The sequence below is a fragment of the Maylandia zebra genome, linkage group LG15 (genome assembly GCF_041146795.1).
Source record: "Maylandia zebra isolate NMK-2024a linkage group LG15, Mzebra_GT3a, whole genome shotgun sequence".
Classification (NCBI taxonomy): domain Eukaryota; kingdom Metazoa; phylum Chordata; class Actinopteri; order Cichliformes; family Cichlidae; genus Maylandia; species Maylandia zebra.
The window spans coordinates 10,576,679-10,598,760 of NC_135181.1; the positions used below are offsets into that span (position 1 = coordinate 10,576,679).

At 41.1% G+C, this 22,082-nt stretch overlaps 2 protein-coding genes across 3 annotated transcripts; both read right to left on the reverse strand.

Moving 5' to 3' along the window:
* Positions 1–367: 367 nt before the first annotated feature.
* On the reverse strand, positions 368–5,208 carry hebp2 (heme binding protein 2). Its single transcript, XM_004541780.3, has 5 exons — positions 5,092–5,208; positions 4,777–4,913; positions 3,247–3,382; positions 2,435–2,615; positions 368–2,280 (listed from the first exon to the last, which is right to left on the reverse strand). The coding sequence occupies exons 1-5, from the start codon at positions 5,192–5,194 to the stop codon at positions 2,094–2,096; spliced, it is 744 nt and encodes a 247-aa protein (XP_004541837.2). The 5' UTR covers positions 5,195–5,208; the 3' UTR covers positions 368–2,093.
* Positions 5,209–6,768: 1,560 nt separating this feature from the next.
* On the reverse strand, positions 6,769–21,637 carry cmtr1 (cap methyltransferase 1). 2 transcript variants are annotated; one of them, XM_004541779.3, is made up of 24 exons: positions 21,556–21,637; positions 19,320–19,424; positions 16,402–16,568; positions 16,062–16,220; positions 15,846–15,938; positions 15,683–15,754; positions 15,430–15,524; positions 15,152–15,224; positions 14,851–15,049; positions 14,628–14,746; positions 14,418–14,514; positions 11,615–11,747; positions 11,131–11,310; positions 10,987–11,043; positions 10,830–10,887; positions 10,651–10,719; positions 10,322–10,453; positions 9,993–10,118; positions 9,687–9,778; positions 9,451–9,519; positions 9,208–9,255; positions 8,959–9,071; positions 8,732–8,840; positions 6,769–7,860 (listed from the first exon to the last, which is right to left on the reverse strand). In XM_004541779.3, exons 2-24 carry the CDS (start codon positions 19,417–19,419, stop codon positions 7,725–7,727), a joined length of 2,496 nt encoding a protein of 831 aa, XP_004541836.1. In that variant the 5' UTR covers positions 19,420–19,424; positions 21,556–21,637; the 3' UTR covers positions 6,769–7,724. The 2 variants fall into 2 exon arrangements, with proteins under 2 accessions (XP_004541836.1, XP_004541835.1); XM_004541778.3 differs by having other exon boundaries at positions 21,102–21,575.
* Positions 21,638–22,082: the final 445 nt, after the last annotated feature.

Consider the following 22,082-nt stretch of genomic DNA (forward strand, 5'->3'; position numbering starts at 1 on the left):
CGAGGGCGCGAGAGGAGACGTGAGGTGAGGTGAGGAAGGGCGAAGTGAGCCGCGGCTGACAAACGATCGATACGAGCGCCGAGGACGATCCAGATTTTATCTGTTACTGAACACGTGAAACTGGAATCTGTGACTGAAAAAGCCCAGCAGGAAATACAAATGACAAATACTTAAACGCACATTTATGATCCGAATAATGGTTTAATCATGAGTTATTGATTAGATAAGACAATTTACATTATGTAAACTTTCAAATTTCCCAATATTCTTATCAGTGCATTGCTCGTGCCATCATTCTTCATCCGAGTACTACTATGAGTAATAAACACACACACACACACACACACTTAATGATTATATGAAGATATAAAAGAAAAAAGGCACATTTTTATTAGCTCTCTGTCAATATTAAACCAAAAATGGTCAGTCTGAGCAATTGAGCACAAAGCTGGTTAAACACACATTTATATTCATTGACAAAAATGACAGCTTATGAGACGTGTTGCGACGGGCCCAGCCATTCATCACAATGGATGCATATGCGGTCGCAGTGGCAGTAAGTGAGGCCTGAGAGCAGATAAACTGAGATTTACCGACGCTCGGCCGCTTGCCAGGCAGAGTCACCTTCCCAGAGCTGACTGACAACACAAACCTTCTGCTAAACTGTGCAGCTGATCTACAAAGTCAAAATATGTTTAATGCTTAATCCCTTGCACTTGATCCCTCTGGTCATAATGGATTTGATGCGATCCCTTTCTTAATGCGACTCAAATCCAAGTACCAGGAGACACATTTTCACAGGCTGAACTCGTGGCGTGTGCAAATATTATACTCCAAAGTTCAGTGAAAACAAATATGAGGCTTCTGCACTTTTAGATGCACTGATAATTTTTGTGTAGATTTATTTATTTTTTTTTTTTTTATGGACTGCGAGTCCTCACTAAACTGCAAAAAACTATTTTTCCCCCCATTTTGACTGCTGATTCACGTAACTCTAACTGACAAAGCCTCATAGTTGCATCTAATAGCCGTCAGACTGCACTTTTACACACAGCGATGACTGGATTTATCTGTGTTTTAATGTCCATAAAGGCACTAGTATTATTTTAGGACTAACTTAAAAACCCAACTACGAACATTTCCTTTGCTTTCTTTGTTTCCTACACACAGTCCTGTCACATCAATATGCGAGTGTAAACAAGTAGCAGTTAGTTGCCATGTTATTTGAACATTTTTCACAGCAAAGGCTTCGACTTGACGTTGCAGGAAAAAGCAGCTGAAACTGTTTGTTTGAAATTGTGTTTCATGATTATGGGTTAACTGTTTTCACTAAGTCTTCCAACAAGACCTGCAGGAAAGACTATATATATATATATATATTCTGGTTTACTTTTGAAAGTCTCACATATTCTGAGTGCAGCCAGTGATCCTAAAATAGATATATTTATGGTGTCAGCATGACTTAAACAGATCTTTGTTGATGGAAACATCTGATGACACGGCAAATCTAAGCAGCGTCGCCTGAGTGACACGTGGCTGCTCTCACCTGCTAGTGTGGGAGTGTAAATGAAAAGCAAGAAGCTTCGTGTCCGTCGCACACAGGAAAGGTACACAGTGTGCTCCCACAGTGAGCCAGCCTACACTGCCCCCCCTGGACCCGGCTCACACTGTGAATGTTATCAGTCACATGGGTGCTGTCCCTGCCCTGTCAGGCGCAAACATCTGCTGTGAAAAAGGAGGTTAGCAACATGCACAATCAAAAGCCTAAAATTAGTGTATTTTGAAAATATTCATTAAAAAAAAATATATTTTTTTTTAAATTAAGACGTACTTGTGGGGTTTTCTGTTAACATAAGAAACATTTTCTTGACTACTTGGCTCCACCTGCTGGTTATATTGCTTCACATGGCCGACAGGACCTCTAGTTGTCGTGTAATTAGTCTCCTTATCAAGTTTTTCAGTGAGTAATCAGTAACTTTTAGTGTAAGTAACAAATCTAACTTTTGTTTCTGGTCAAACAGAAATGTATCAAATCATCACATTTAAATTCCCTTCACTAACATTTTGATAGGATAGAGTGACCCAGGAACGCTCTACTGCTCCTCTTCGTTCTTGAGGATCCAAACCTCATTCCTGCGGTTGGTCAGTTTGAAAGGGCTGTCGTACCCGGCTACGTAGTACGGTTTCTCGATGTATTGGACTCCATCCCTCTTCAGACTTTCCATAAGCTTCAGCAGCTCTTCACGCTTCATGTTATCATTGGAGAAACCACCGTATGTCCTGGAGGAATAGACAAAAGATTGATTTCTTTCTTCTTCTTTTTTTTTAAAGAAAAAAAAAACTAAACCACTCATGGCTGATCACTGTATTTGTTTTGGACTTTCACAAAATAAACAATCCAAAGTCTAACCTGGCGGCTCTGTTTGTACCCTACCTGACATACACCGTCAACTCCTTCCTGTGCTCTATAAACACCTCGGGCTCGTTGGGCTCGGGTGGAGTGGCCTGATGCTCCTCTGGGATGTAGAAGGATACGGTGAACTGAGATTCACATGCAGGGCCGGCCCCGGGTTTCACGTAGCACGTCACGGGGGCCGTCATCTCCACTTTGGCCTCTATAGAACCAGCAAGAAAGGAGGTTCTTTTGTTGAAAAGAAAAAAAAAAAAAAAAAAAAAAAAAAAGAAAGAGTAGCCGCACATGCCAAACATGATGATGATGATGATAATAGGGCTGAAATATAACCAGCTTGTGTAAGATTTACAGATGTTAAATTTCCTAAACGAACTATCAGTCACCAGCTGGTGAATCGAAACTTTGGTGAATGGTGACAGCTGTACAGATGGTTGGGCTGTAACCACGATGTGCGCCAGATGAATGGGATTAAACGCCATGTTTACAGATCACAATCTCCTTATGCTGCTGACCTCAGGAGCCAGCAACACAAACAATATATATTCTCATAAATATTGCTGCAAACTGCTGAGCAAGGCAAAAGTAAGACAGGAGGAACTGTTGCAAAGTGCTGAGCAGGAACGAAAGTGCACTTTCTCCGACTTTTCCATCCATTGATGCCTTGGAACCCCAGTTCTCTGTAAATTTATTGTGCAACATTAAAATACTGCCATTGTGAAGTGTAGGTTTTGTAACAGATTTGCCACAGCGCCACAAAATAAAACTCGCACAGCCTCAGCAACACAGGCTCAGCTTACCTTGCGTGAAGGTGATAGCAGTAACATGAAACTCACTGTTTTTATTGTTGCCTTGGATGTAGTTGAAGAGTCTACGGAAGCCAGTAGACAAGGCTGCTTCCAGCTGCATCCCGCTCACAGAGGTGCTCACCCACTTAGTGGGCTGGTAGGTGCGGATTTCATAGTCCTGTCCCTGCCACACACAGGCGCACAATGAGGATGACAATTGATTATTAATGAGCAATTTTAAAAAATATCCAAGATTATGTATACAAAATACCTCAAAACTGTGAAAAAGACAATCCCATTTTTTCTTCAAATGTGTGTTACAACAAAAATATGACTCATTTAGCCACAAATCTAGAAAACTGGAGTTGTGTGAAAAAAATTGCTGTGTGAAAATTTCACACAGCAAACATAACACAATGATTTGCAAAACTCATAAAAGCATATTTTCATTACAATAGAACAGAAAAAATATATCAAATGCTGAAACTGAGAAAATATAAAACTTTTAAGAAAATTATTGGCTCATTTTGAATTTGATGGCTGCAACATGTTTCAAGGTGGTGTTGGTGGTGTTAAAAAGTAACATCTAGAGGAAAATTTTGCACTAATTAGGTTAACTGTCAGCACATCAGTAACATGAAACAGAATAAAAAGGACATCTAAGACTTTAAATATCTCATCATCTACAATACATAATATCAAAAAAATCTCAGAATCTGGAGAAATCTCCATGCGCACGAGAAAAGGCCCCAAAATCAATTCTGGATTCTTGTGAGGTTTGTGCTCTCGGGCAGCATTGCTTTAAAAACAGGCACGAGTCTGTCATGGAAATCACTGCATGGACTCAGGAGCCCTTCCATAAATCACTGTCTATGAACACGGTTCACTATCCATGAATATATATATGAAACATGATCCAGAAACACTACCTTCTTCTCTGGGCCAACGTTCATTTAAAATGCACTAAAGCAAAATGGAAAATTTCTGTTGTCAGACATTTCTTTTGTCTGCCCCTCCTGTAGTTCCACCCCCGCTGTATATACAGGTTTTAGAATAACACATACAGCTTATCCAGCGTATACAGCTGGCATCCAGATGATGCCAGCTGTATACGTGCTATTATGAAGCTGTGCTATTACAATAGCACAGCTTCATTACAGAAGAGTCTGGGTGTGAACTGACCTGCCTGCAGTTCACACATTTCACCACTTGAAAATATTTAGCTCGTTATGAAATTAATAATGCAACAAAAAAAAGGGCCGTTAATCAGTTACAAATCTTATATCAGACAAGACTTTCTCGAATTGGTCTTTATTCTTGTTTATATTTAGCACAAACATCTGGATGATCTACTGGATAAATTCAGCATCACAAGAACTAAAAAATCAAAAAGTGGAAATATGCATAACGCAGTGCACACACGACACAGGGGTTAATAGTTTAACCAAGTTTACTGTGGTTTCTTCTGCTGTCAACTGAACATCAAGCACTCATTTGATGCACACCACCCTGTTGTCCCGTGACAGTGGGGACAAGGTCCAATATTCTGTTTTATGAGCTAAACTGCAGAGCACTTACCTTTTTCTCCTCTGCAGTGAATTTCGGATTCTGCAGACCAGTTGAGAACAACACTTGTCCCACAGCTTTCAGCATGACTGATGATCCAAACCTCCTTTTCCAAGGATAAGACAGAAGCAAACTCAGCTTTCCAGCCGCTGCAAAGTTAAACAATAATGTAAAACCGCGCATCTTAGGTTATTCAACAACTTCCTACAAATGCAATCGGTTTTTTTTCTTATTTCGGTGGACGTGTAGCTTTTTATCAAAACACAGCAAAATTATTTTTTTTACAGTAAAATAATAACATATAAAGATAGAAAAAGACATAATTACCAGTCAACTCGAGTGTTTGGTAACCGATGTCTGGGCGAACAAGGTGTGTGCTGTTAGGAGCGCTTGTTTTCGTAACATCTCTTCCTGTTACATAAATGCGCATTTTGATTGGCGGACCGATTGCTTGTCACAATAGGACACGCCCCGAGTAAATACAAGCCTTCTCTTGGAAAGTTCAACTTCAGCCTGAATTTAAACCGGTTTGGCATGAATGTGTACACCCTTTCGTACCAAAAAGTGATTTCCGTGTGTGTTTGTGTGTTATTTAATGTCTAATGTCTTTGCTTATATTAGTATACAGGCTGTGGTCAACAGGCTTTATAAAATGGTTTATATGTAAAATAAAGAAATGACCTGTTTTGAAAGTATCCTTGTCCTTATTATTATACATACTGTGCTCTACATTGTAATCAGCTCAGTCCTTTCTAGCCACTTACAAAGTTTTTATAGAACTATGTTTTATTTGTTGCAATTTCTGCTTAACATCATGTAGACTTTTTATCATGACAAATCAATTATATATGAAGTCATTTACAACAATTCTTCTACTAGAAATATATAGATTTTTAAACCAGTTACTGAAACTTTGCATCTGTTTGATTATTTCTTTCATAACTCATAAGTTTTCCTGTATACATTTATTTCAGTACAGGTTTTACATCCAATTTTATTTTAATTTCAGTTTAACAGCAACAATTTTCACATCTACTTTTAGTAATCTATAATAACCTTCTACTCTAATTGGTTGGGATGTATTATTTTGATGTAAGATAATGAAATGATAACGTGCCTGGAAAATTCCAGTGAAATAAGATTTTATTGTGTTCAGAGTTGAAGGTAAAAGAGTAAAAGACAATGTTTCTCTTGTGTAATGTGTAAAAAGCAGCAGAACTGTGAGGACAATTTGCTGTTAATAGAAGTGACTCTCAATCTTATGAGTTGCCAGTGAAACTGAAAGGATTCAGAAAGTTAATGTGGAATAAATGACCCAGAGGATCAGATCTTTTATTATTATGAAGGCACATCCAGAGATACCAGTGGACCATAGTGGAGGAATCTATGGATAGACCTGATATGCTGAACATCAACCCAGCAGGTCCATTGTGCAAGGAGGAACAGGAGGAGCACTGCTGGAGGCCTGCACAATGACGTCCAGCAGGCTACTCACCTGTGTGTTACTGACCAAACTATCAGAAACAGACTCAACAAGGACCAGCATGAGCTTCTGCCATCCTTTAGTGGGGCCAGTGCTCACAGACCAGCACCGTGCAGCTCTTGAGACTCTGCTGAAAAACAGGAGAAGGCAAGTTCTGTGGCAACCACCTGCAAAACCACTGCTTTTCCTTGAGGGTTGACCTGCACTTGTTAATGCCTGTACTTACACAGCAGGTGAAATAGATTCATAATGGTTCATGCTTCCAGAGTGAACAGATTAGTATTCCCAAAGCTTTATTTCTCTTATACTGGGCTCAAATTGGGTTTTACTGAATCTACAATAACAAATTCCCACAGTCTGACCACATTTCTAAAGCTGTGAGCAAAACAACTAAGCTACAAAATGTTGTGTGCACTTGTGTAATTTGGTTGGTATATGAGCACACCCGTTGCCTTCTAACAGCTTAATCCAGCCTTTACTCCAACTACTGTCTCCACCCAATATCACCAGGCAGTTGAACATATATTGTGGGAACAGCATCTCCCATTTATTTACTTATTAATATTTACATCAAAGAGATTGAAAGCTAAATTTACACCAGAAAAATAACTCATTTGCAGCATTAAAAAAAACAAAACAAAAACCAGACACACAACTAGAAGATATGGAGGCACAATTTTAAAGAGCAGGTGGGGTACAAACAACCTCAAAACTAAAGGGGACACCTTCCAAACTTCACTCCCACAGTCTAGATGACAGAGAAGCGTGGAAAGGAGAGAGCTGCTCCATCTCTGAATGCACGTTGAAATGACTGTGAGAACGACTTAAAGGATGATTTACATGCTACACAGTTTTGCAAAGGAAAGCACCGCGACACTGTTAGTGTAAAGATGAGGCAAACAGACCCGTGTGTTTTCTTTAGAAGACCAGTCATGGTGAGAAGAAAGAATAATTACAGATGTGGATTCACAGTTTGACCTTGTGACCCTATCTATCACTGCTAATGCAGTGTGCACAAAAACAAGAGTGGCATTGAGGAGGAACTGGAGAAACTGAATCTATAGGGCACAGCAAACACCTCCATGTTGTCCTATAAGGCAATGCTACTCATTACAATTCAAAATCAAAGGTCGAGTCAAAGGAAGTGGAAAAGACTGAAAAATAGACCGGTCTGTCAAACGTCAGTTTTACGAGGACATGCCACTGCTAAAAACAGCAGCAAACAACTCCAACCTGATAACAAGATAACATGGAGGTACCTTCCAAAGGGTCATAAAGCAGTTTATTGATATTTAACAAGACAGTAAGCAACGGATTCATAAAAACAATCAGCTGTAAAGTCATTTTAATAACCGTCCTTTGATTGTTAAATGAAATGACGATTAGTGAACTGGATTGTACTCTTTGCCAAGGCTTCACAATCCAGCGCACTTTGTGTACAGTCTGCAGCTGACAAAGCCCTGTGACTGGGAGTCTTTCAGGGCTGGTAATGCTGGTGTATGAAGTCCAGCACGTCATCTTTGGACAGTTTCTCAGGGTCCACTCTGGTTTGAGAATCATGAACTATAACGCCATCCACCCAGGCCCAGAAGAGCCGCTCGGAGTGGCACACGCTGCAAGGAAAAGAATTTGTCAATATTTTCCATGAAATAGTGAAACAGCTTAAATGCTGTTTAACACGTTTCCTGTGTTCTATTGTGAATAAAACATGAGCTAATGAGTAGGGCTGTGCGATATGACCAAAATCTAATTTCCCGATAGAAGACATTTATCGTCCCGACAACGATATATATCACAAAAAGTTTACATTTTCAGCTAATTCTGTGAATCTTGGGCAACTCGACTTGCGTGAAGTGTTTTCAGCTGGGCGCCGTGTACCTGGAGTCGAGTGTTACATAAGTTGAAACGGCCGCAATTTTCTTCGTGAGTATTTATTACACGGCGTGCTTCGGGGAAAAGCCTGTTCTAAGGTTTATTTTTTAGCACCTGACGGCTCTTTTTGGCTGCTCATCTGTCACGTGATTCAGTTTATTTTGAAAAATCTCAACAGGAATTTCAGCTTTACTGTGAAAGATTTATGTGGAAAGTAAACAAGCGGACGGCGGAGCCACATGATCATTGTTGCTAATGACAACGCATAAAAACAGTCGCTTGTCCATCCGTAGTGTGGTTATTACTAAATGTGGTTACTAAATATAAGAGAAAGAGAGAACTTTAAGAAATTCTACAGTGACCATCAAAACAATAAAAAAAATATTGCCATAAACAGTTTATTTTGCGACACCACAAAACAAACGATAGCGTAAAATGAAACGATAGACGTTTTTTTATCGTTATCTGATATATATCGTTATATCGAACAGCCCTACTTATGAGATCTTAAAATATTTACATTCACTTATTATTTTTATTTTAAAAAGCATATGAACTTTTTCAAATGTGAATCTCTGGAATAAAGAGAGAAATTAAGAGGACGCTACATACTGGAAAGGAGCAGCAGAGTTCGGTGGCATTGCATAGGTCGACTCCTTGGTTGTTTTATTATAAAAGAACTTCATCTTGGAGTTTTTGCTGCACGCCATCGTCCACGGCTCTGAATGGTGGAGGAGAAAAGAAATCCCGCATTTATTTACTTACTAATAAATAAATAAAGACATTTTGCTCGCAGCATTGTTTGTGCTCGCAGTTAAAACAAATCACAACATACAGACCATTGACAGTCTTGATGATGTAGAGGCCCGTGGGAAGGAAGTGTCTGTCATCTCTGCCTGTGTAGGACAGACGTGGGACACCTCCTGAGCTCTTTGTCACTTTCATCTCTAGTCTGGGTGGGGAAGGAAATGACAAGTTTTTCTGACAAGCGCCATAAAAGGAGCCTTGATCTTGAAAAACAGGACAAATCTAAGAAGCTGCAGTAGTAAATATACACGGCAGCTACTCAAAGGGTTCTCTTCCCATACCTGACAAAGATTTTCTCCATTTCTTCCAGCCTGTAAACCTCCTTCACTCTGGGGGGAAAAAAGATGCTTTGTAATCTTTGTAATTTACCAAACTGCAAGTAAGATTTCTGCTCAGCGTTCGATCACAACTACCACAGCAGTACTTGGAAGCAGTATTTTTAAGTATTATAAACCATGTGAGATTGCATAAACGAATATTTAGTTAGTAAGAAAATAAAATTAAAAGAAGGCAGATGGGAGTACCTGATGGGGTTCATGTCTGGTCTGCTGGGTTTAGCCACCGCCTTCACAAACTTGTCAGCCATCTGGATCCTGGAAACATAACAAACATCATTTAGCAGACACAACGAAGATTATCTGAAACTATTACAATATAAAACTGAATATACAGGGAATACATTACTAGTCTTTTTAATGATTTTCTACTTTTTTTCTCATACAAAGACCCATTTTTAAGCTAGTGGATAAAAATGTCTCACCGCTGATTGAAGTGCTGATCTCTTACATCAGTGCCATTCAGTATTAGCACATCCATTACATGAACTGCGCTGATTCTGCGCTGAGCTTTGCCCTGAGGACCAAAGGGAGAGCGTAACACAGCTCAGAAAGCATCCTACTCAGCTGCACATAAACCGCAATGCAAGTCACGCATTCTGATTGAGGCTAGCTGTAAAAGGTCGATACCTTAAAAAATGTTTAAACAGAAAATTTGAGTCCAAGAGGATCAGAATAATAAGTGATAAGAAAACCTGAGTCTGTCACAGAGTTTTAGTCCATTCTCTCACCTCGCCCTTTAGTTCTTGGACAATCTCTACACTTAGAAGTGTATCTCTTGGCAGCTCCAGCTTGAAATTCTCCATTTTCTTCCAGCGCACAGGCATTTTCCCATCCCAGGTGTAAATCTGAGACTTCTGCAAAAGTCATCGAAAACCAGGTTTGATCAAAGTCGCGCAGACGGTAAAGTCTCTGGGGTAGTTACAGTGTTCAATCAAAACAAAGAGCAAACACAACAGAATTTATGACACTGCCTTGGTGGAGGTTTGAGGTCTTGGAGTGCTTCTTGTTATGCTTTGTTTTCCGTGTCACACAAACCACATTTTTTCATCCAACTCACCCCCAGTGCTAGAAGAAAGATCTGCTCTCCACCTCCCACAATGCACCTGTAGTCCAGGACATGGCGCAACTTTTCGAGTGTGGTGGAGTTGAGAGGAGTCGGCTTACACTGGAACGACTCCACGTCTGAGCTCTGATATGAAGCAGAAAAAGAGCAGAAAGTGAGACACATTCAGAAGTTTAATGAGCCTATTTATAACACTGTTTCACATGAAAAAATCATGTCTTTTAATTATTCATTCGTTTCTACGGTCTGTATGGCAGAGCTCATTTATCAGCGCTGTACAGTACCCAGTAGGATTTGATTTAAACCCAAATTTATTAACTGACCTTAATCAGCTCATAGAATTTTGACTTTGGGTCTGACGAAGTAGGAGCGACTCTGGCCTTGTCTGGGACCTAAAAATTGACATAAATAAACATAAAGTGCACATAAAAACTTGTCTTTTTTAAGTCATTCTTTCAAAATTCTCTTTCAGTTTGGTATGTATATCGGCTTCTGTACTCACTCCCCAGAGCTTCAAACACTCCTTCCTGATGTCAGCTTGCCTTGTCTCTGAGAGATTCCTAGAGACAGTGTAACCCAGTCAGTTTCCAGACAAAAACACCATGTCAAACACGTGGTTATAGTGCAGCAAAGATAAATGTTCAACAGTGTTTACTCACGAGTCTACAACAAAAGCGTGGATCTTAGCCAAGGCCTTGATCTGGACTGCACAAAGGCTGAAGAGACAATTAAACACCATCTTTGTCAGTCACTGTGTTTCATGAGCAGTGATTGAAGGCTTTGTGGATTCTGAGTGTTTCTACCTCTCATTGGAGTTGACCATAAACTGGTAGAAGTCAGTGTCATCCTTGATGATATTCAGCGGAACCACCTCTGTAACGTCTCTGTCCGTGTTCCTCAGCTGGTTCAGCTTCAGGTTGACTCTGAACATGTATTCCCTGACTGCGTCTGAGCCGGGTTTCAGGCCACGGCACACAATGTACCTGTGGATGACAATGTGAGAAGAGATCTGTAACCTCACTTACATAAACCCCCTCATAAATCCTACATCGGATCTATAGATCATTCTACTTTCCCTGCAGTGAGCTGAGAGATTTAATCTGCAGCAGTTTAGACTTGCAGCACAATTTACCCTGGCGAGCTATCCCTATGAGCCCATCTTGGTGAATGGGATGCCACAAAAGCTTCTGAAGTGTAGCGTGTAGGTGGCAGAAAATGTAGCTATTTTACAAACACACTCTCATCGTATTCTCACATGTACAAAGACACATTATAACGTGGGCTCACCTCTCAGAGTTTGCAGGCCTGCTGGTGACAGGTTTGAAGAGTGAGATCCTCTCGAAGCAGAGGTAGAGCAGGTACACCAAACCCACGCTGAAGGGAGTGAAGAGGTCAAAAGTCTTACAGACAAAATGCCCACCTAGGGGAGAGAAAGTGAGACTTAAGCTGTGTCCAAAGTCATGGGCTGCATCCTCCTGAGGACCTGTCCTTCGCGATCTACATGAGCCGGGTCCTTCGAAGACTGAGAAGGCCAGAAGTGCGAGGCTGTGAAATGGGACAGTCTAGCCTTCAGATTTGCGTCACTGCTGTTTCGGTGGAGTTTAATAAACTCAGCCGTCTGCTCCTTGCTATCTAAAATATAACAGCTGGCGTAAATTCTCGACCATCTCACACTTCTGTTTAATCAGTTTTTTGTCTGACGTTTATTCAGAGGAACCCACCTGAGGGATTAATAAAGTTATTTAATCTAATCTAATCTAATAACTTTGATCTCAGATAAACCGATTTACTCAGGAACAAATAAAACACTGAAAAAAGCCCAACAATAACATTTTTAAGTTATCCGAGCGACTTATATATCATGTTTAGCCTGAGTAGCGAAAGACCGCGGGGGCCTGAAAACAATGAAGCCGGGAGTCTGCTGTTCTCGCAAACTCGAGTGACCATTGAACCCCCCGGCTTGCTATCGAGCGGTTTGGGTAACAGACGTCTCCGAAAACGTTCCAGCACTTTTGCAAATACAGTGGGGCAAAAAAGTATTTAGTCAGCCACCGATTGTGCAAGTTCCTCCACTTAAAATGATGACAGAGGTCAGTAATTTGCACCAGAGGTACACTTCAACTGTGAGAGACAGAATGTGAAAAAAAAATCCATGAATCCACATGGTAGGATTTGTAAAGAATTTATTCGTAAATTAGGGTGGAAAATAAGTATTTGGTCACCTCAAACAAGGAAAATCTCTGGCTCTCACAGACCTGTAACGTCTTCTGTAAGAAGCTTTTCTGTCCCCCACTCGTTACCTGTATGAATGGCACCTGTTTGATCTCATCATCTGTTTAAAAGACACCTGTCCACAGCCTCAAACAGTCAGACTCCAAACTCCGCCATGGCCAAGACCAAAGAGCTTTCGAAGGACACCAGGAAAAGTATTGTAGACCTGCACCAGACTGGGAAGAGTGAATCTACAATAGGCAAGCAGCTTGGTGTGAAAAAATCAACTGTGGGAGCAATCATCAGAAAATGGAAGACATACAAGACCACTGATAATCTCCCTCGATCTGGGGCTCCACGCAAGATCTCATCCCGTGGGGTCAAAATGATCATGAGAACGGTGAGCAAAGATCCCAGAACCACACGGGGGGACCTGGTGAATGACCTGCAGAGAGCTGGGACCAAAGTAACAAAGGTCACCATCAGTAACACACTACAACGGCAGGGAATCAAATCCCGCAGTGCCAGACGTGTTCCGCTGCTGAAGCCAGTGCATGTCCAGGCCCGTCTGAAGTTTGCCAGAGAGCACATGGATGATACAGCAGAGGATTGGGAGAATGTCATGTGGTCAGATGAAACCAAAGTAGAACTTTTTGGTATAAACTCAACTCGTCGTGTTTGGAGGAAGAAGAATACTGAGTTGCATCCCAAGAACACCATACCTACTGTGAAGCATGGGGGTGGAAACATCATGCTATGGGGCTGTTTTTCTGCCAAGGGGACAGGACGACTGATCCGTGTTAAGGACAGAATGAATGGGGCCATGTATCGTGAGATTTTGAGCCAAAACCTCCTTCCATCAGTGAGAACTTTGAAGATGAAACGAGGCTGGGTCTTCCAACATGACAATGATCCAAAACACACCGCCCGGGCAACAAAGGAGTGGCTCCGTAAGAAGCATTTGAAAGTCCTGGAGTGGCCTAGCCAGTCTCCAGACCTCAACCCCATAGAAAATCTGTGGCGGGAGTTGAAAGTCCGTGTTGCTCGGCGACAGCCCCAAAACATCACTGCTCTCGAGAAGATCTGCATGGAGGAATGGGCCAAAATACCAGCTACTGTGTGTGCAAACCTGGTAAAGACCTATAGTAAACGTTTGACCTCTGTTATTGCCAACAAAGGTTATGTTACAAAGTATTGAGTTGTATTTTTGTTATTGACCAAATACTTATTTTCCACCCTGATTTACGAATAAATTCTTTACAAATCCTACCATGTGGATTCATGGATTGTTTTTTCACATTCTGTCTCTCACAGTTGAAGTGTACCTCTGGTGCAAATTACTGACCTCTGTCATCATTTTAGGTGGGGGAACTTGCACAATCGGTGGCTGACTAAATACTTTTTTGCCCCACTGTATGTGATGTCTTGATAAACCAAGCAGATATTTGAAGTTTACACAGCTACTTTCTCGCCTGAAAATATCTTAAAAGTATATTTTGTGACCCATAAAGATGAATAAGATTAAGATTAAAACTTAGTAGCGGCAGCCATTGTTGGAAACTGGAATTGGCTGGGCTGTGCTATGAATTCTGGGATATGGTGGGCCACGAAGGATACACCCGACCCATCCTTCAAATCTGGGGAAAAGGAGGACGCATTTGTTGGCCGGACGCGAAGACAGCCTTCTTCGCGTCGCTGTGACGTAACTGGTCTACAAATGCGGCCTCGGGAGGATGCAGCCTATGTTTTGGGACACAGCTATAATGTGGGTTATAAACATACTGCACATGTGCACTGTACTGTGACAGGTGGTTAAAGAGAAAGTTTAAGAACACTAGTGAGTGTGTCAATTTACAAGCTTTTAAAGAGACATGCATACCCGTCCTGAGTGTGGAAATTGCAGTGAGGAATTGACAAAGCAGCAGCTGTTTGCTCAGGATCTCCTGGAGGTTCTCTTGGCCTTCCACGGAGAAGCCCTGGGAAAAAACAGAGACCATACTGAAACTGATCCAAACATTAAGCCATAATAACCTTTGTGAAGTTTGTCCACCTTTATTTTATCCTCATATCCTACAAATATTAGTCTTACCCCATCTGCCATGAGGAAATGAAGCCCTCTCCTCTCCGTGCTCTCCATGACAAAGTTTCGGAAGGCAGTCACATTTTCAGGCCGAGTGATGTCACCGTCACCCTCCACGCCTCCCTCACCTGGGATGCAGAGAGGTGACGATTTCACTGAATCATTCATCACTGGAAACACAAAGCCGTGTCTCTTGTCCCCTGGGTGTGACGTGCGGGTTTTGTAAACGTACCGTAATAAGGCTCGAACAGCTCGCTCGGTGCTGCATAAAAATCTTCCAGCTTGAAGTCGCAGGGTCCTTTCAGCGTCATGCCAAAGCCCTTGGCATGCCAGCGTCTTCTCCACAGCACATATTCTGAAAAGCCTCCAGGTCCTGCGCACACATCACCAAAGTAAAGAAGCTCGCCCTCGCGGTCCTTCGTCAGAGGTCTCTGCATAATGAGACAGAAGATTTATGTCACCATCTGTTTATATGGAACTTTGTGCTGTGATACAACTAAAAAAGTTCAGTATTAATCAGCTGACCCACTCACCCCTTGGGAATCCTTTGGGTTGGTGAACATATGGTCGAAACAGTAGTCCAAGTTGGCCATTTTCATAGCTGCTCTAAATACACAACGCACATAATACAGCTCATCATTGTCTTTAAACGACTGTCAGGCCATAGAATGCTGTGCAAAATTTTAAAAAATGTAAGAAGCAACCTAAATTAATACTCATAGCAGCAAACTACTATTAAAAAAGGAAACTACTTATATATTATTGACACTGGCTACTCATCCTGCCTGTGTTTTACTACCGAAAGACTGACCTGTTGAGAAAGATACCGCCTCTAATAGTCTCATAAGGGTTGGAGCGTGTCCGCGCTCTCCTCATCTCCTCGCCCTCCAGGTCATCAAAAATTGACTAAACATCACAGAGGCGCAGTGATTACACAGCTGAGAAATATGTAAACTTGTGTTATCTATGACCCTTCCATCATTTTTTTCCCGGTGTACACTTGCCACAATTTAAATACCTTGTGGGAATAAATTTAACAGAAGCAAATACTTGATGTAACTCACTTTGCATCGTAGAAGAGTGTGCAAAAGATCTTCTGTGCAAAACTCAGTCTCATCCTCAATTTTAAGTTTTCTCTGTCCAGAGTGAAAATCAGGAATTATATAAATAGACTGCAAAAGCAATGCATGCATATCTGTAAGTGAGAATCTGAGTTTCTGGTTTTACCGGTCCCTGGATCATCCAGTCTCTAAGCTCATCAGCGTCTGGGATCTCTGTGGTGCATTCTGGGAACCAATCAACCTTCTCAACAGCACTGGGCTGTGCAGACAAACAGGAAAAGAGACAAAACAGAGATCAGGTGACAGTTAATTGATCATTCACATATATTATTTCAAACCTAAAGATTAAAAAACACAAATGCCAAAAAGGACTACTGCCTACCTCGGGTTCATCGCGCCAGTCAACATTAAGTTCTCCCTGGAAACCCTGCAGCGTGAGACCCAGACCTCTTCTCCCTCGCTGAGTAGAAGCCTCCACGATCTCCTTGCGTCCTTGATTAAACTTACCCAAACCCTCGCCCTCTCTGAAGCCCATTTTGGCCTGAAAGTGTAAGAAATAGCAAAAAATCAAGTAAGTTAATAAAACTCAAAGGTCAAATTCTTTGTTGTTTGGAAATATTCTGAAAAGTTGAAACCCCCCCCCCCCCCCCCCCCCCAAAAAAAATTTAAAATACATAGAAACTGTCAAACACCTCAGCTTAGAGAGGGTTTTGATACATTACCATGAGCTTCTGTGACACACTGTTGTACATAGCGAACTTGGCGGAGGCCTGCGAGGGGGCGTCATTGTCCTGGGTATCAAAGGATGATGATGATGATGATATGGAGGGCATCGAGAACCCGGGTCTTTGATCCTCCTGGTCACTAAGGGAGTCATTTTGACTAGAGTCTACACACACACACGCGCACACACACGCACACGCACGCACGCACGCACACACACACACACACACACACACACACACACACACACACATACACACACACACACACACACGAATTATCCATCAAATGTAACAATCTTAGACCATCTTACGCATCTATAAAATACATTTAAAAGCTACAGCCTCATGTCCATTCCTGGTATACCACTGCACCTGGAAAGGACTCTCACTAGGTCAAAATTCTTCTTTGCAATGGCTGACCATATCTTCATTAATATACTTGTAAATGAGAACAGGCTCAATGGGGTGGAAGCACACTTATGATTAGCTCCTCTTACAGGAACAAATCATGCACTCATTTTTCCCATGTAGTTGATATTTTTATGAGATTTTGCTGGCTTGTTGAAACAGAATAATATAATTGAGTTGCTAGTGTGTTGAAAATTTAAATTTTCTAGACTTGCAATTTCCCCCTCCTCCTGCTGAAGACAACACCTGCGGGATCCTGGAGAGGCAGTCAGCTATGCAGTTCTGTTTTACACTCTTGTAGAGATTGTCAAAGGGGTTGCACAGCCAGGAAGCACCTTGTTATCTTGGAGGGGGTATCTCTCATGTTCTTCAGTGATTATAGTGCTTGGTTGCCATTCTAGAGGATGAACTTTTTTCCCAACAAGTCACACTTAAGTCCAATTCCCACTCTATGCCAAGGCGTTCATTCTGCATCCTCAAATACTTGCATGCATGCTTCCTGGTTCAACCTGCAGCAGGGCTTCTCCAGAGCCCAGGTCACAGGCATCAGCCTGAGCAATGAATATCTGCTGTAACTCTTCAGTAGGGGTCTGAAAGGGCTCTTCACACTCCACTCCACACAATCCACTGAACCCTACTGGCCTGGTTCTTCTTTGTCAAGTTATAGAGTGTAGAGAATCTAGGAATGAACTTTGTATACCAACCCACAGGTCCAAGTATCACTTGACTTTAGACATGATGGGATCAACTTTTTCCACTTGAGAAAAGGTAACTCCTTTACTGAGGACAGAACCAGCATTTCCTCCAAACTGCCCTCTGCACCTCTCCAGCCTTTCTTCATATGCTGCCCTTGAGATCCACGTTGTTAGCTTGCGTGTGTTACTGGTGTAGCTTCTCCAGAAGTGGACTGAGACTGAATACGATCCGAGCAAGACCACCTGTGGCCAAATTTGAGCATACAGGGTCTAGCTGAACTAACGCTGGTTTTTCTAACATTTCTGGAGCCTCTGATTACGTTCTTCTAGCCCTGGTGATGTTCCCACACAATGTGGTGCTACTCTCTTGTATTAGATTTAACAGAATAAGAACAGGATATGGCAACTCAGGAATTGCTGCTACTTTCGAAAGTCATGGTAAAGTATGTACTTCATGTTCTTGCAGAGTTATACAGTGGGCAAATTCAAACTACGTACATCTATGTACACACAGGTACTGTCTTCTACATCCCACAGTTCTTTAGGAACGTATTTGGGATACAATGTCCCGTTTATCAGTATGTTTACTAAAAGTGACAGAGAGTGTATCTTGGGAAGTAAATATTACAGGATTTTAAACAGAGCACACTTTTTTGTGTGTTTGTTTTTTACCAAGCAGAAGGGTTTAATATAGTCTACTACAGTTTGCTGAACCACCACCTACCCCAAACTTACCCCGTGTTGGTCTGAGAAGGCCAGCATAGCAGTTAACCCTTGGTCCCTTGTGACCAATCAAGTAGGCATCAACCAGGTCAGCAGCCTCCTGAGCAGTCTTTGGGTTGTGTGTTTTGACCCAAGCCTTCACCTTTGGGAACAGCACTTTAAGATACTGCTCAAGGACCATCTTCTCCATAATGTCTTCTTTTGTGCAGGTGTCATAAGCCACCCACTTGCAAAACAAATGCTTCAGACGTGCATATAATTCTTGGGGGGATTCTTTAGCAGGTGTCTTGTAAGATCGGAACCTCTGGCGGTAAGCATTTCTGTTAATCTCATACGTTTTCAGGATAACAGTCTTCAGCAGGTAATAGTCTTTGGTGTATGCTGGGTCCATGGCCAGAATACCAGTTAACGCCTTCCCTGTCAGCAGTGGAATTAGTCGGACAGCCCACTGTTGCCGTGGCCAGTTATAGACCTCTGCCAGTCTTTCAAAGGTGGAAAGGTAATGTTCAATGTTGTCCGACTCTTCTAACCTTTGTAACGTAGGTTCTCCGGCTGGAACTCGTGTTGGCTGACCGGCTCTGACGTCTTCAAGGTGACGTGACAGTACGCCCAGTTTCTCCTCCTGCTTGGCGGCCTTCTTTTCCTGTCTTTTATCTCTCTCCATTTGAATTTGTATGAATGTCTTATTCGCCTTGGCCAAAGAGGCCAGATTAGGCTCAGCAGACATACTGGAGCTAACTTCAAACTGAAAGTCAGCTTCCCCAGAGTCTGCAGTGGCACCTTCCTCCACATAATCATCTGTATGCTGCTGCTGCTGTGGCAGGGGCTTTTTGAGAGGCATCCTTAGTTTAGAATTTCAGAGCACATATAAAATAAAACTGGTTGGGCAGTTGAAGGCAGGAATGATCTTCGCCTGGTTTAATGATTTAGTTAACAATAGAAACTGAGATACTAGTGTGCTGTTGGCCCATGTATAACCAAAAATCTCTAGTAGGTGCTTCAGTTTTAACTATAGTAAGAAAAGATCGGGTTTGTACCTATATATAAGACTATTTTCTTTTGTTGTCTTTGTTTGTTTTAATTATCTACCTTGACGGGATAGTCTTGACTCGTCATCTGAACTGCTGTCATCACGATGCCTCTTTGTCCCATGAAGTGATGCAAAAGACACATCGGCTCGTCTCTTCATTACGGCTGAAAAAGAGCCAAGAAGATAACAGTAAAAAAATAAGAATAACAACATACAGATTATAACACAGAAAACAAAGATATGTGATGGGAATAAAGCAACTGCTACAACTACGATGACTAAAGCACAAGTTCATATCAACTAAAATGCAAAGGCACATGATGCAAACATGTATGAGATGGACTCATATTTTATGAACTCTTTACTAATGATGTAATTTAGTGACTGATGAATGGATTAAAAAACAAACATTTGGTCAAACAAGCTCTTACAGGACAAAATTAATATTTATACAGGACTTTGCAAAAAGTTTTAAGACACATCCATTTCTTCATATTTTGCTTACGAACAGCCAGACTTTCTTTCCTTTATTTTTAATTGTGGAAACTGGACACAAGGAGGACAAAAAAAAAAAAAAGAAATAGCAGACCTAAAAAACTATCTACAGCACATGACATGCCCTGAGAGATGCATAAAGTCCTTCAGTTGACAAATTTCCCACATGTGGGACTAATAAAGGTTATCTTATCTTATCTACTGTTCACTTAAGTCTCATCAGAAATGGTCTCAGTGGAAGGTTGGCTGTCAAGAAGCCATACTTAAAGATGAAAACTTTTGTTTCAAACTGTTGACAGTATGAAGTGCGGTCAGGAGAGAGGTACAACAGTGAGTGTCTACAGCCATCTGTAAGACATGATGGAGGCTTTTCATGTTCTGGGCTGCATTTCAACAAGTGGTGTTGGAGATCTAATCAAAATTAATGTCCTGCCAGAGTCTGATCCACCACGCAATACCATCTCAAACACATCTGACTGGCAACAGCTTCATTTATTTTTTAGCATGACAATGATCCCAAACGCAATGCTAATTCAGTAAAAGCGCACACTAAAGCACTATCAGTCATGGATTGGACTCCCAAAGGCCCAGACCTCAACATTGCTCAAGCAGTGTGGGATCATCTTGATAAAAAACAGAACAAAAGGCAGCCAACAACCAAAGAAGAGCCTTGGATGTCCTTCAAAAAAGCCCTGGAGAACTATTCCTGAAGGCTATTTAAAGAAACTACAAGAAAGCTTGCCATGGAGAGTTCAAGGCAATGTTGAGAGTAAAGGTGATCATATTAATTATTCATTTTCTTGAATTTTACAAACTATCGCTGTGCCTTTTAAACTGTATTTCCATTTATGTTCGCAGATGTTTTATCCCATTTTTCTAGCAAAATATAAAGAAATGAGAGACGGCTCAAGACTAGTGGCTTAGTGATTCTCAGTGATTTCACTAAAAAATTAAGAATCTATATCTATATCCAAGTTTATCACTTTGATATAGAATAAGTTGATGATTTCATTATCACTTTAATTAAAAAATATTCATCCTCGACAATTTTTGTATTATGGTTAAGATGTCGCTTTAGGCTGTCAAAACAATTTTTAAAAAAGCTGAGGATAGAAACAAACTTTTGCTGTAACCCTTAAATGTTTTATAAAATATGAATGCTCAATATGAAGACAACAAAAATAAAAACGCGCAAAGTTAGTGTTGTGTATTTCCTGTTATGATAGCTGCTATAAGGCACGGCTAAACATCAATTAAGAATATAATAAGCAGGTCAAATTATTTAGTTACATTGAAAATGAGCATAAACAGAACAGAGTTAACGTTACAGGAAACCCGAGGAGTACCTGTTAGCCTGCGTTACCAGGACTGGACATAAAACGTTAAATCTTCAAAGGTGAGAGAGAAAAAAAACTTCAAATATGACCCGTTATCTACTGCTTTCGCTGCAGGTGTCTTGCAGACTGACCCATGTCGATTTAAAAAGTATATTTGGTCAGCTAACGTGAACAGACTTGGCAGGTCTACTGGGTGTTTTCGGTGAGTTCAGCTGAAACGAAACTGCGCAGCCACAGCAGCTTTGGTCGGTAGCTAGCTCCGTTAGCCGGCTCGTTTTTACCAGCTCGGAGGGAAAACTTCACTCCTCTGTTGTAACACAGCATCGACAGAACGTAACATCCGTATATGCTTCGGGCTTTCCCAGTTACAGTTTATTTATATGGAGAATTTGTAGTGACTATACGGTTTCGAAGTTTACATTAGCCCGCGTTGTTTTTGGAGCCTTCGTGGGTCCTTCTTTACCTGAGGACGCGCAATAATGATGCGTAAAGACGTCGTCTTCTTCTTCTTCTTCTTCTTCTTCTTCTGAGGCAGACAGACTAGACTGGAGTGTTGCTGCCCTCTCCTGTTTGTTTTTTGTTTGAAATTTTATTTCTCTTAACAATTAAACATATTTTAAAGACTTTCTGACAAATAATCTGAGTATGTTAGCAAAAAAAAAAAAAAAGAAAAAAAATGCTACTATTATTTATTTTTTTTAGATCTTAGTGCTATATGATGGACAAAAAATGCCCTGAATTATTTTCTTAATGAACTTACATATGCTCTTTTGTAACTGAAAAAGGCCTGTTTTTTGCATATTGTATTTGTGTTTGTTAAATTAAAAAATAAAAAAAAAGCACACACACATTTTGACGCTTCCTCGTCTGATCTCATTTATTGGCCATATATCACTGTTTCTCAGGAGTCACTCTCACGCTTGCTAGGGACTTGTTTACCCAGTTCAACCCACTCCTAAGCCCATAATGTCCAATAATCTTTATGTACTT